Below are 15,623 nucleotides of genomic sequence, written 5' to 3'. Positions count from 1 at the left end.
ATATATATATATATATATATATATATACACACACCAATATGATTGTTAAGATAAAATTCTGATAACAGCACACCTTTTGTGAATTTTTTGTTTTATATAGTTACCAAAGTTTTTAATTTATTACTTTTTAGAATTTTATGATGTATTTTCATATTTGAGATGTTTTTTCGTTTTTTTACATTTTTTTGTTTTTCTCTATCAACATAAAAGAAAAATGACAGTTATTATGTTAACAGACCTTATAAAGTTGTATATATGTATATATTTCATTTTAGAGTGTGTCACCTTAAGTAGGTCATTCTAATTGTGCCACCTTAAATATCATTTCATTAATGTGTGTATGTATGCACAAGTGTTTGCACGCATGTTTGAAGGCAGCATTCATAATAATACGAGGAAATAAAAAATTAACTTTTTACTGCACTATATATATCAAAATATAAAGATTGGTAGTAGTTGATGCCTATTAAAACATAAATAGTCTTCATAGTGACAATTCAACGAGCTTCTTTCATTTATACTTTGTTTTAAGAGTTACAATTAGCTTCACTATACATAAGGACCAGTTTTTTAAATGAACGGACATGTCAACAAAAGTAGGACATGGAAGTAGGAACTAAAGAAAACCTCCAAGCCTGAGACTGGCAAGGTAATTGGAAAGGACTGGGGCGAGAAAGAGTCAAACACAAAAAACATAATGGTACCCCCCACGCACAAAGATAATGAAAAACTTAATAAAAAAAAAAGGTATAGGGCAGACTCCACAAACTGCAAGTTGACATCCAATAGAAATGTATGACTAAATATATGAAAATGCAGTTGAAAGCTACATAGAATGAAAATGATAAATTAATATAAGTACACTAGGTTATGAGGGGAATAACACAAGCAGTAATCCAGATAGCCATACTCTTTACAATCCACAGAAAAAGACAAGATAACCTTCCAACTATAGTGAAAAAAAGCTATTAAAGGCAGAAGAGCATGGTTATGACAGTAAACAAAAGGCTGTCACATCAATGTGAGACCGGACAGAAGCTGAGGAATGGACAACACTGATAAGTAATGGGGAGGGATGTGCTCATCTTTTGATGGAGATAAGAGAAACAGATATTAAATGGATGTTACTACTCCACAAGATCAATGTCCTTTAAATTTTGTCTTTCTATTACACAAGTTGTTTTAAAGCCCTCTTGACATTTTATGAGGGGGGAGAACGACACACCTCTTTGGAAATATATAATGGAGCTTAACAGAAAAACAAACAAAACATTCGTCAGAGCCCACAAGTTCAAGTTAGTTGTTTTAATGAAATGGGTTAAAGAATTGTGAATTACAGAAACCAATAATCATTATTGGTCAGCTATTGGCAAAGCAGTCTTTTTTTTTTATTTAACAACAACGATAGTGCAACTTTTACTTGCCAATTTGATTTTGTTTCCACATTTCAGGTTTTAAGGACGGTTCTTTATTTAAGCTAAACTAGATGACAGCTGGATCACGGAAAATTGTTCTTGGGCATTGTACGCCTTAACATTATGAATACTTAGAATTTGTGTTTAGGTAAAGCCCGTGACAGCAAGTTTTATTACAAATAGCCTAATACCCTGAGATAAAAAAGAAAGCTGTCCTAGACCACATTATATCAGTTTTACTTTTTTAAAAGAGAGTAACTAACATTGTGCTTTTCTTGTTGGTTCAGTAAAGTTTCCAATGTATCAAGCCTATTGATGACCTCATCCAACTTTTGTTGTAGCCGTAAAATAGCAAAGGCCAGCTGCTCTGTAGTATCTGAAGCCACTTCTCTTGGTCGAGATCTGCCAGCTCCATCTTGCCCACCACTTCCCGATGCACCACTCATGTGCAAATGTTGACAACCACGACTACCAGTTGCTGCTTCTGTTGATAGTGAAAACAAGGAGTTATTTAAGTACCACTGGATCACCAATATAATAGCATCATACCACTGGTATTGTACCATTAACAAAATTTTTTGTTACTGTATACAAATATTCTTTGATCTAAATAACTATGATTGAAAAGTAAATGGAAATGAGCATTGTTTAAACAACCAGCATGAAACAAGATCTTTTAATCACCATTTACTATTGTCATATACATATATAAAAAGTGGAGACAGTTAAACAGTACAGTATACAACACAGAAATCTACAACACTTCAGGTAATATCATTTGTGTCAAACTTTCTTTGTTGTATGTAATAACCCTCCTATTATGTTATGTTTGGGTCATACTGACCTAATGCAGTTTCAAACAAATTGAAACAACCTTGAATTGATAAAATACTTTTTCTTTACATAGCTTTTACCCTTTTATGTTAATCTAGCTGAGAGTACTCCTTCAAGATGCAAAAACCGTATAAATGACAATGTTCTCCTTCTTTCTTTTGTTATTCAATCTCTAATTGAAGGTAATAATTGATTCATTGTGTATTTCAATTCAAAGCCAAAAGTCTATAAAAAAGTGAAAATGTACACTATTTCAGGGATTTTTTTATCCCCTTTTCAAGAACAAATCCTAAAACAAAATAGCCCAAGTACAATGGACAAGTTTTCAGTTACCATACAAAACATTATGGTAAATGAGCCAGCAAACTCTGGACGATGCAAGCCAAAAGTGGATAAAAAATTGTTCCCTATTTCAGAGTCATAATTTTACCCCCCTTCTCAAGCAAAAAACCTAAAACAAAATAACCCATGTATACTGTTGGATAGTTTCTACTTGCTATACAAAATATTTTATTGTAGTTAAGCCAACCGACCATGAGTGGTTAAAGCCAGAAGTCTATAAAAAGTGTGTCCTATTTCAGCCAACTCTAGGTGAGGGATTCATCATAACAAACTCAAATGTGAAAGTAATGCATCATTACTTTATGAAAACCAGTGTCAGGTCAAACAGACCCAAAATATAACAGGAGGATTAAAGTAATTTAGAGATCAATACAAAAATCCATCAAAATGAAACAAATGCTGTAAACACAGATCATCATGGTTACTACACCTAGTAATAAAGCAACAGATGGCTTTTTCTTATTGTAAGATTTAGTATGGCATTTAATAAATAGTATATGCAAGTTTTAGTACCACATGGGTATGCAGTGTTTTGAATACAAATGTGTATTTTTACATAAATAATTATATGTTTCAATAATTAAGGTAAATGCACTGGTTTTGCAATATGTACTTTATATGACAATCTTAAAATCATTATTTTTAAAGTGTTTTGTTTTTTCTTTAAGCACCAACAATTCCACCATTTCTCAATGACCATGAATTTTCTTTCAGTCACATAAACATCAAGGAAGATTCACAAAATCAGTTTAAAAAAAGATGTATTCAAATATGTAATACAGGAAAAACCTATTCACGTAAACTTCTAACTGGTTAATATCAAGAAACATTTGTAGTACTTAGAAAATTCTCTCTTAGCTTAGAAAAGTGAACTATTTAGTTTACATAAATTTTCAAATACATACATTTTTAGAACACCCACAGACTTTCATAAATAAGAAATCTGCCTTGTGTAGTATTGAACCTACGTGCTAGTTACACATGGTCAAGACTTATGTCTCATTCACATATTTTGGGTTTTTTTCTCATGGGAAATGCTGTTGGAGACCTAGTTTTGATATTGTATCTACTGCCTCAAGTTGCATCTCTATGTCTAAGTAAAGAAATGTTTAGAAACTATATACACCTTACTTTCTCTCAGAACAACCAGTGATGTGGGTAGCACTTATCCACTGAGAAGGTATGGCATTACTGTTATACATTGACAGGATATGACTTTTTTTTGGTTATATAATGTCATATACTCTCTAGTCTAGGGAAAGATCTCCAGTGTAAGTACTGTCCATTGTCCCATGCACTTCTTTAGGTAATAATAGGATAATAATAAAGTTTCTATAATTGATATTAACACTTTATCATCTCCATCCATATATTTACACATGCTAGACATAATCTCCATCCATATATTTACACATGCTAGACATCATCTCCATCCATATATTTACACATGCTAGACATCATCTCCATCCGTATACTTACACATGCTAGACATCATCGTCATCTGTATATACTTACACATGCTAGACATAATCTCCATCCATATATTTACACATGCTAGACATAATCTCCATCCATATATTTACACATGCTAGACATAATCTCCATCCATATATTTACACATGCTAGACATAATATCCATCCATATATTTACCCATGCTAGACATAATCTCCATCCATATATTTACACATGCTAGACATCATCTACACCCATATACATACGCCAAATGTCTCGTGCACCATCTAACTGCATTGCAACTGGTTTGTTGTGGTCAAAGCATTGCTACAGTAATGGAAAAAAACAATTCCATAGATGATAAGGGATTAAAGGTTAGACTATATATTTGGTGGGAACAATTTATATATGAATTACATACTTTTAATGGAAGAACTAAAGGAATTACCAAGAATATCAGAAATGTAGAAAATCCCTAATAGTAGTTACCCAAATTCTAATGTTTTTAACTGTAGATTTGTTCAGATCACAGATTTCTTTACATCCTCCATTTATATAGATGTAAATGTTAAATTTTTACACCAAGCAGATGATAGCTATAGGACAGAATACAAGTGCATAATACAGCTTCACAGTCATATTATTTGCTTGACCCAACAATCTACTAATACTGTAAATCCATCACTCTGAGAATATAAAAGTGTTGGTGTGATTTCTAACAAAGCTAGTTTAATGCATATATAATGATATATAATTCACTACAAAACTTTACCACAGGTAATGGAGGAATCAATCGTGGTTTATGAGTATGATTGCTATTGTTATACATTCCTTACTGCCTGCACCATTTATCTTTCAAGCTCCCCCCCCCTCTCTCCAATTCATTTTCTAATCTCATTAAGCCTTCAATTTTAGCCATCCCAATTTCTTCCAACTTTTCCTCAGATTTAATTATATGAATGAACATGTATGAGTAGTAATTACATTATGTACTTTTATTATAGTCAGGAAGATAAAATTTTTGGCTATTGACAATTCAACTATAATTACAAAAAAAAAGAGGAGACAATTGAACTTTGAATGATACACTCACCTCTTGTGTGTCGACGACTTGAGGCCTGGCCAGAAGGATTAACCTGTAAAGGATTGGGTATTCTTTTACCAGATGTGAGGTCACCCCCACCTCGTGTTTTAACTATCAATTCTTCATTTTGGCCATTTCTTTTAGATGCCTCAAGGCCTGCTACATCTTGCAGTTGAAATTCACCACTATCACCACTTTTCTGAAGATCTGTATTTTTAGTTGTGGCCCTCTCAGAATATACTGACCAAGTCTGATTGTCATTATCTACCATAACTATTGATTCACTCTGGATATCAACACCACTATCCCCATTAACCTGCTTCTTGGCAAGTACCCGCAACTCATCATCATCATCCTGCAACCAGAGAAATTCAAACAGCAGATTTTAAATGTCTGTACTGGTAAAATCACAAACAGATTACCCAGCAATAAAAAAGTTAAACATCTATATGTTGATAAAATTTCTCGTATCAGAAACTCTTTAAAGTATTGAGTTTATAGCAAACTACTTAGTAAATCATTGACATGAAACTACGTTTTTATTCAAATATATCATTAAATAATAAATTATGTAATAAACAAGAATAAACAAAAATATTTCATTATACTTTCTCTTTTCAGCACAAAGAATACTTCCAATTCAACAATAATAATAGTAACGTAATAATTCCTCCCTCCCTCCCAAGTCACATTACATACAGGAGATAGCCTAAAGAGGTAGGCAGCAGTAAAAAAAAAATTGAAAAAACAGTACTAGTTTGAGAAAAAACAACAACAGATGTTTAAGAATAAATTTATTTTAAGTAATTAAAAATGTATCCTAAATTTAGCAACTCAGACCTCATGCTTTGTTTTTCCACAGTAAAAATTTTATGTCAAATAAACAACTATTATCATTAACTTCTGGCCAAAGCAAGTTACTCACATAAACCAGAATTAAGAATTAACCCAGTATAGCTGATTTCATATACCATTCTTTTCCAATGATATGATTGTTTCTATGACAACCAACACTCCTCAGCAACAACAACAACAAAAATACATAAAAATGTTTCTTGTTTATGATATCTAATTTGTTAAGAATGCATCTTCTATACACGCAGATATAGTCATTACGTTCTTGTGTAAATATCAACAGAATAGGCAATTCCCGCACAATGAAATACAAATACAAGTTCTTATAGAGTTAAGTCTATTCAGAGCCAAAGTAAGGTTCTTCAAAAATAGCAAATGGTGATAATCCAAACAAAGCAACTGTAACAATAAGGTCTTGATGCTGTTATTATCATTCTTGGAATGACTAACAGCTTCTGGAAGACAGATAATACTGCTTCCCCTTGCTACCCAGAGCAATAATAGATTGTAATCAGGATCTTGTACAAAAGTTATACATACCGATGTCATAGTAATGTATTCACCTAAGTACTGTTTTGTTGATCAACATGAGAGGAAATTCAAAAGAAAAAATTAAATCAACATCCTTGTTTGTAGTTTCCTGTACCCAAATGCAAAAAAGAGTTTAGTTAATTAATGCAATTTCCAAAGTTTTACTTTATAATGCACCAAGAAAATCCAAAACAGCATGTTATACTATTATACTAACTTGTACAAGTCTTTGGCCACACCTAGGAAAGCAGGATGAAAAAACAGGACTAAACAAGTAGAAGCTTAGGAAATAACTGTTTTAGTATATAACCCTTATCAAAGGCCTCTGTGCAAATTTACAACATCCTACATCCAGTGATGAAAACTACATGCAGAACATTTGTATAAGCATTCAAAAATAATTACCTGGATATATCCGACTAAAGAACATTCTTCACTAGTTATGTAAAGATTAAATTCTAAAGTATTTCCAAACATGACATATAAACGTGACACAATAAATAATGTTAGTCAATACTGTCCTATGCAGTTTAAAGCTGACTGATGAGGGTTTTATTTTCAGAAGTTCAGAAAAGCTGGTTTTAGTTACATTCAGAACAAGTTCTGGTATCGAACTACCCATACTACAATTAATTTTCATCAGTAATAGAGTCACATACATTTTCAACGTACCTGATGATGACAAAACCTTGTCGAAACGTTGTACATTTGTTGTTATGTTAAACTTATATTAAAGTTTTTCTTTATTGCCCATTCAAGCCATCTCCAGCCATGTGTTCTCATGGTAAGGTTATGAACATGAATGGATTTTATTATGCAGGAGTTAAATTGGCACTTGCTAGCAGAACAAATAAGTGAACCTCACAAACAGTCTACTAAAATAAATAATAAATTTTTGTCGTCCTTTTCCAATCATAAATGTGGATTTTTAGTGAATATTTTTACTTTTTTCATGAGAAAATGGGTTTCAAGGAGTCAGTACAACACAAGAGAATTAGTTTACTGTGTACAGAAAATGATTTCATACAGAAACTATGGGGAATGTATAATTTGATATCAAATCTACGTGAAACATATAACGCAGTTTGAAATATTTTTATTTAGTTGAATAAACCCAACAATATCATGAAAATTAAATATATCTATGTTATTGGATGTCTTGTAGGATGGCTGAATGATTGTTTTATTCTATGTCAATGTATAAGAAATAATTTCCATATCTGTATCTCTATAAAAATTATAAGGACAACATTAGGTATACTGTGAACATATACAATACTCAATTATGTAAAGGAAAAATAACCAGACAAACATTTAAAAACATGCACAGAAACTTGTATTACCTTTCATGCAAATATAAGAAATGTCTTACACACAAACATATATATATATATATATAAGTAAAATTATATCCAACTCCTAAAATCAGTTCATGTTTTTTAAATCAAATAATATCATAAATTATTCAAGTATTTGGTATTTAACATAAAAAATTAAAAAAATAAAATAATAAACCTCAAAAGTGATTATTTACAAGTTAAAACTATGTATTTAAATGTTTTATATACTGTTCTTAGGTGTAGTTAATTAAGGTTTTACAGAAAAATTTCCAGTATTCATTAGCTTCCATAAGAAGGGCCACAGACCTGTTCCAAAAACTCTTTATAAAACTAAGATACATCCAAACTTTAGGGTGAAGATCAATTATAATTTGTTTACAGAATAGCCCAATTTTAGCACAGGGAAAGAAAAGTTTCCACTAATTTTTAGTCAAATCTATAGCTTTTAAATTTTTCATGACTAAAAACAAAAGTTCAATTTTAAAGCATCAAATTACAGGATTTTTTTTTCCCTATCAAATGAGGGACACTTCAAATTATAATCACAACATTTTGGAGTATGTTGGAAAAAATAATGAATAAATCTTATGTACATGTAGCATCCACTAAGATTATATACAAAAATCACCTCTTGAATTTGATCATATGTGTCAGAGAATTCATCCACTTCACTGTCTGAGCCACTACTCTCACTCAATCCATTAACATTTGTAGGTCCATCAATGCCTTGTTCTAGATGTAGAGCAGTTAAAAAACACATCATGAATGCTTCACAAAATCAAACTTGGAAGTTTCCAAAATATAGAACCAAAGACTATTACTTACAGACTGGAGTGAAATAAAGAATGATACGGAAGTATTGCAGTTTGAAAGAAGCTGGTTTGATACAAGAAAATAGAACAATATCTGTCAGAAAGGGTAAGAAAGCTCACAAAATATTTTTTTTCTTTTCTGTTAGATGAAACAGGTTATGCAGTCAGTTTAAAATGCCAGATTTATCCATTGCTAGACCTAATACTATACCCCATAGATATCCAATCAAATCTTTGGTATAAAAAAAGTAATCATAGTATCCAGCATAATATAAATATACTTCTAAATAAACTATTTTGTTTTGGCACAAGTCTTTAGAAGTCTACCACACCTAACTAAAAAAAAAAAGGAGAACTGCTGCTTATATTACTAAATATGCTGTTAGTGATTAAATCAAACTTCTCCACTACTGGAATATTTGGTGCTAAGTAATACAAGGATAATTAGGATGTTGATGATGTAATCAAATCCTTTACTCTGTGTCATTAATGCTAGGACAGAAATCTGTATTCAACACAGAGTAAAAATTGTGTACTGATATATTCTATTAACAACATTTCACTTCAAAAAAAAAAAAAGGGGGGGGGTTTATTCACTTCGAAATATAATTCAACAATTTCCAAAGCTTGAGTTCCTAGTTTCATTGACCTCATACATAAATTTTAGAACTAAGATCCTAAGCCATGGCTAATAACACGTATAGAATTAGTATAACTTCATCACATCAATTAAGTGCAGGAATTTTTAGCAGCTAAAGATATACGTGATGACAAAATAGGAAATCATATTATACAAGGGTGTTTACTATTCACCATACAGTAATGCTTTAAAAAATATGTTGATATCTAATAATGAAAATGTAAAATGGGACATCATTTAATATCTATTAGTCTATATTTATCAGTCAATTATCTTACTTTATATAGTTAACTTTCTAAAGGCTGAATAATTAATGTAGTTATTAGCACTTTCAAAGTGTCAAATCAGGTATATTATTGTTGTTTTTATAATTATTTATTTTACAAATGATTTGACAGAGATATACTTTATTACACTTTCTATTTCACATGTACGTGATAAATAAGTTTCTATAATTTTGATAAAGTTTGAACACAAGCATGTTTATATCAACCATTATATGAAAACAACCTCATTATCAATAGCAAGCTCTAAGCTCCTGGAAAGAGAAACACTCCAAGCAGAATTTAAGATCTCTATTTTACACTGGAAAGGTTAACTACCTTATAAGTTAAACTAACAACAACAAAAAACATGCAACATTTTCAACACCCATCACCCATATCTCTACTTTATGTTTTAAAACCATTTAACTGGATGATTCTTTATATCAGTCAGTTGAAACATTTTTCAAGAAACAAAGAAGGAATTTGAATATAATACAATTATGTTTAAATGTAGAAAAAGATAATTTAAGAAACCAGGTTTTTAATAGCACTAATAACTTCAAAAAAAGTTCCAAAATTATCCAATAACAATTGACCCACAAAGGGGCACTTTTTATACCTTTGCTTTGACATTTTGTTACTTATAAATTTAATAAAGTATTTACATTTTATTTTCATTTTCACAGACTTAAATATCTTCTTAAAGATATAGTGGAAAAATATTGTGAAAAAATCATTAAAAAAACTTTTTAAAGATACGTTTGTATATGCTTTTACTGCCAACATTTCATTAACATCCTAGGAATTAAAATTAAATTTTAACCACTTTTATAATCTTGTATCAATGATTGTTTCCATTCAATTACACTTAAAGTAAATGACAGTATACAATATGCAAAAGTAAATGTAAGCATTAAAACTAATACCATAAATACCTCCCACTACATGTGCAAATGTAAAAAATACCATCTTCTGTTAGCTTTGAAATCCATATTCCTTTTGATTTACAAGGGAGGGTGTGTGTGTGTGTGTCTCATATTGTACTGTTCCTCTAGTACTTAAGTATTAAAACAAATATAATCCTATAATGGTTAATTTTTACCAGTAAGTACCAACTGAGCCCAATGATAATTAACTATTTATAAGTCCCTATAGACACCTTAAATGTTTCAGTAATAAAGTTGCAGAGGCAATTGGTATCCAAAAAAAAACAACCACATTTCTCAGCTTACTGAAACAATGTAGTTACAACTTTCATAAGACATTTTGCCTCAATCTGTCCCATGAAGTAGCCTTCAACAGTCAAACATTTGGTTTCTACACAAATGTCAAGTAGCATTTCTGTTCTGGAAGCCATTACTGCATTCACCACACTACTTCTGGGAATAGTATGACTGTCCATCACAATGTGAACTATCAATACATGAGTGTACTCTAGTGTAGTTAATTTTCACGCAACAGAGAAGGGGCAATCCCATATTATTTGTATTATTATTCACTGTTTCCATAATGGTCTCCAATATTGTGTATATATATGTTGGAATAGTATGACTGTCCATTAAAATGTGAACTATCAATACATGAGTGTACTCTAGTGTAGTTAATTTTCATGCAACAGAGAAGGTGCAATCCCATATTATTTGTATTATTATTCACTGTTTCCATAATGGTCTCCAATATTGTGTATACATATGTTGGAATAGTAGAATCTACAATTTAACAGAACAAAAATTATATAAAATTATAATCATGAAAATAAAATGTTAATCAAAATAAAAAACTCAGTATCATATCTCACCTAAATAATTAGTTTCAGAAATAATTTTCAAGTTTCAAAGTTGGATTTAACAAAGTAAAATAGCTCACCTTTTTTTTCAAAATTTGAATTTAGAATGCCTAATAGCATTTTATTATGTTAATAAAAAACACTAAGGCTTTTCAGAATTAACATATCATCAGAGCTAAGCTGCAGTAGATGAGCGCATGTTCAAATTATACATAGTAAGGGATCTTTATACAATGAATATCACTATTTATCTAACATGTGCTTGTACTTGTGTTGGATATTACAGTATACAGTTACCTTTTGTTATAGTTAAATTAATTATCTTGATAATAACTCACCATAAAGGGGATTCTCAGGTGATGCATCAGCATCATGACAGGATGCCTTTTTTCCCTGTATTTGCTTCAATAAATTGGGAGTGTTTCTAACAGGACTTGCTAATTTTCATATAAGATAAAAATTTTGTTTAGTCACAAAAAAATAGTGTTGCACATGTGAAAGGCACACAATGTTTTTGACCTAATATTTTTTTATTTTTAACTATCTAAAAAGAAAAAGTCTGCTATATAATCTTCTACATTAATCCCTAAAACCTCTTACAGTTAACCTTACTGTTGGCCTTGAAACAGTTTAGTGTAATCATCACCATTATTTTGGTGTACATGCATACGTAATCAACCGATATACACAAATATTCTAAAAATAAAGCTTCTCTTACTATCTTATCGATGATCTAAATAAATAGTCAAATACTGAAGTAACTTGAAAGCGTAGTTTTACTGAAAAAATTGTTCTATTCAATCTGCTTAAGTAAGACTGATTTTTCAAATGCAAAGTTGCTTTTTCTTACCAGAGTTATAAGTATATTTGTGACTAGTGAAATGAAATCAACCTTCAGCAAAGTATTAAGAAAATGAAGTTACATGCAGCTATCCACTGATAGATTGGATTTTTTGTTTTCATAACCACATAAACCACTATTAGCCAGAATGTTGCTCATAACTTAAAGCTCATCTCTGTATTAAAACTGACTGAGACATAAAAGGGGTAACTTGTTACTTGTTTAATACAAATACAAAACATTTAGTACAAATCTTTGCCAATTTTTATTTTCAGTTTAAAAAAGTACTGTTGAATGTAAACACTATTACAATGATAACAAGTATTAATTCAATTTTTTTTCCAACACAAATTTCCCACAAAGCTACTTGAGGGCTAGCTGCATTAACCATCCCTACTTTTGACATGATAGACGAGAGGAAAGGCAGCCAATCAACTCCACCCACCACGAACTTGTGGGCTACTTTAATCGAATCATAGGATTTGACCATCACTCTTATAATGCAACCATGGCCCCAGCACGATTTCTCTTTCGCTGAACCGTGGAACTACGATATAGCACAATAACCATTTGGTCATGCTCTGCTCCCACATAACATTACTCAGTTTTTTTTCCTCCCAGATTTTATCTCATTTTTCATTGGTAAAATTAAATCCTAAGAATTCTCTAGGAAGTTAAAAAAAACAAAAAACAGCAGAACCTTACTGAAAGGGCAAAGAGAAATTCAACATAAATTTGTACTTCACAAACACCTGATTATGTGACATGCACAAGTTTATTTCAATTGTTTTACCAAAACAATTAATGTTTTTTGATGTTTGTTTATACACATCAGTATATTTCAAATCTGTTCAATGTTAAATCATACCTTAGAGAAGCAGAAAGTGAATAGAGCAATTAAATATAGTCAAACATTACTCATAAATTTTAGAAACTAAGAATAAATAGACCTGAAACATTTCAATTTTTATTATTGAATGTCTAATGTAATAAAAAAACAAAGAGGAATACCTGAAGAACTGCTTAATTCCTGGTCATTTTCTGAATCTTTATCCCCATTTAGATGAGGGAGGGAGTTTGATTTCTCAAGAGGGACACTTTCATACATTGGTCCCAGTACATCCATAAACTCTGCAACACTGTCTGAATATGACATTGTTTCTATGATCTAAACAAAGGAAGAAAATACTTTGTTACTTATTTAAATAACATGCAAACAACAAAGCAGACAAGTATATACAGGAAACACATGCATATATGTCACCATTCTGGGTCCAAGTAAATATTAATGAAATTGTAATACAGTTTAGATCTGTTTAACTCATTTCTCTGCTTAATATTGAATCTTCATCTTCATTTAATTTTAAAACAATATATGCAATCTAAAAACCTTGTATGAAACACAGAAAAAAAAAACAGTAATAAATAAATCAAGCTTCATTTTTACTTGATGAATAGTTGAAAATAAATACAACAAATTTAAAGTACTTAGAAATTATTTACAGAAACATCTTTCTTTTTTCTGTATTTTGTTAGGAAATTTGACAATATTACAAAGAAAACTTATTTTATATATGAAAACCATATTAAACTGTAAATCATTTCAGTAAACACTAAGTTCAAAATATATTGTCATCAAATACTTTATGTTATTCTAGATTTGAGAGCAGCTTTCCTCAAATTTGTTAATGTTTTATAAACATAAAAGTTTTAAGGACAATAAAATATTACTCAAAAGAACACAAAACTATTTGTATTTTAACAGTTTTATTATATAGACCAAAAATCATCTCAACTCCACCTTTTTCAACTCCCCCACATAATTCTCCATTGCCTCTTCTCGGGGCATTTCCCCCAAAGCATGCCAAGCATCCCTATTAAAGAAAAATAAGGTCCAAATGATTCTACTAACTTACATTAATATTAAACTTTTTTTACTTCTAACTGCAAAAATTATTTTCACTCAAGCAGTAAATGAAAGTTTTACAAATAATACAACAGAAATAATCAATGAAAAAAAGTTAATATCACTCTTCTAAACTACAAATATCAAATACTTTGTTCAGAGGTGCTACAAAACAACTAGGGAAAGAGTTCCATATGGCACCCCCACCCAAAAATTGTAGAATTGCCTGGATAAAAAAAGATTCTGAAAAGGGTTTATTTTAAGGGGCGTATTAGAAAAATTGGGGCATGGCTTTTGGGGGTTTACAAAAAAAAAAAATGAAAAAAAAATGTTCCAAACTACTTTACAAGACATTTGTAAAGTTATCCCCAAGAAGATTGTACATCTAATTAATGAAGTAAGTGGTATAATAATGTATTAAAATTATCAGATCATACTATTAATATGATTTATTAATACATAAATATTACTTTGATGAATTTTTTTTTAAATTGAGTGGGGGTGCCATATGGAACTCTTACCACAACTAGTATAAACTGTTCTAATAAATACTATAAGGTGAGAATCACAGAACGTGTACCATTTAGTTTTGTTGATAACATCCCAAAAAGATGGTCTAGGTTGAGAACATGGTCCTTCAGTTGCTTGTTTAAAGTATGAGTAGAATTTAAGCTTTAATTCATTTGAAGGTTGAAAAGGTCCTGGAAAATATAACAGTACACACATTAAATTTGGCTTTCTATATAGTCAAGTGAAATGACCAGCAGTTAAATTTTGTAGAACCATACTATATTATATATTTATTGTTACTTTCATTAACAATATTGGTTAGACTTATATATATGTAGAATGTTGTTACTTTTTAATTATATTTTTTATTATTGTACTTTAGTTATAGACATTAATTTGCACTGTTAGCCTAAATATGTAGTTATGACTCACCTAAGATGCCAAAATTTCCCGAGATATTATTAGGATTATGACTATATATATTGTTAACAGCAAAGATACACAACTGATGAAACAATGCATTCTAATCTTTGTAAGTAGGAACATAAGAATACTATACTTAATTAGCTATACTGGTTGCCAGGTTGATCTTTAGTTTCTCAGTACATAGCTTGTGCGGATCAGAAGTTAATATTAATTATTCATATACATTACACATATTAAAATGTACTATTATCCCTATTTTCTTATACATAAAGTTGGAAAATCCATTTTCACTATATCCAAGCTGATTGGCATAGCTGCCAGATAAAAGTTGAGTGACAAAAGTGGTTGATTATTAAACCCTTACCACTACACCCAAGCTGATTGTGGTATAGTTGCCAGATAAAGTTCAGTGGCAAATGTAGTTGATTATTAAACCCTTACCACTACACCCAAGCTGATTGTGGTATAGTTGCCAGATAAAGTTCAGTGGCAAATGTAGTTGATTATAAAACCCTTACCACTACACCCAAACTGATTGTGGTATAGTTGCCAGATAAAGTTCAGTGGCAAATGTAGTTGATT

General features: G+C 30.6%; 1 protein-coding gene across 2 annotated transcripts in view; it reads right to left on the bottom strand.

Annotated features, from left to right (window-relative positions):
• LOC106461413 (acyl-CoA-binding domain-containing protein 5-like) overlaps positions 1-15,623 on the bottom strand; it is a 24,033-nt gene that overhangs the window by 2,196 nt on the left and 6,214 nt on the right. The window contains exons 2-8 of one of the 2 annotated variants that reach the window (XM_022388369.1): positions 14,686-14,806; positions 14,001-14,073; positions 13,211-13,367; positions 11,697-11,795; positions 8,483-8,586; positions 5,138-5,483; positions 1,679-1,902 (exon numbers count right to left, since the gene is read on the bottom strand). In XM_022388369.1, coding sequence (XP_022244077.1) covers positions 1,679-1,902; positions 5,138-5,483; positions 8,483-8,586; positions 11,697-11,795; positions 13,211-13,367; positions 14,001-14,073; positions 14,686-14,806 — 1,124 coding nt within the window. The remainder of the gene's footprint in view (positions 1-1,678; positions 1,903-5,137; positions 5,484-8,482; positions 8,587-11,696; positions 11,796-13,210; positions 13,368-14,000; positions 14,074-14,685; positions 14,807-15,623) is intronic. The other variant, XM_013921232.2, reaches the window with a different exon arrangement.

This window comes from Limulus polyphemus, unplaced genomic scaffold, assembly GCF_000517525.1.
Source record: "Limulus polyphemus unplaced genomic scaffold, Limulus_polyphemus-2.1.2 Scaffold953, whole genome shotgun sequence".
NCBI lineage: Eukaryota > Metazoa > Arthropoda > Merostomata > Xiphosura > Limulidae > Limulus > Limulus polyphemus.
Note: the sequence above shows the minus strand (reverse complement) of the source record. Positions and strands in the feature narration are given on the sequence as shown.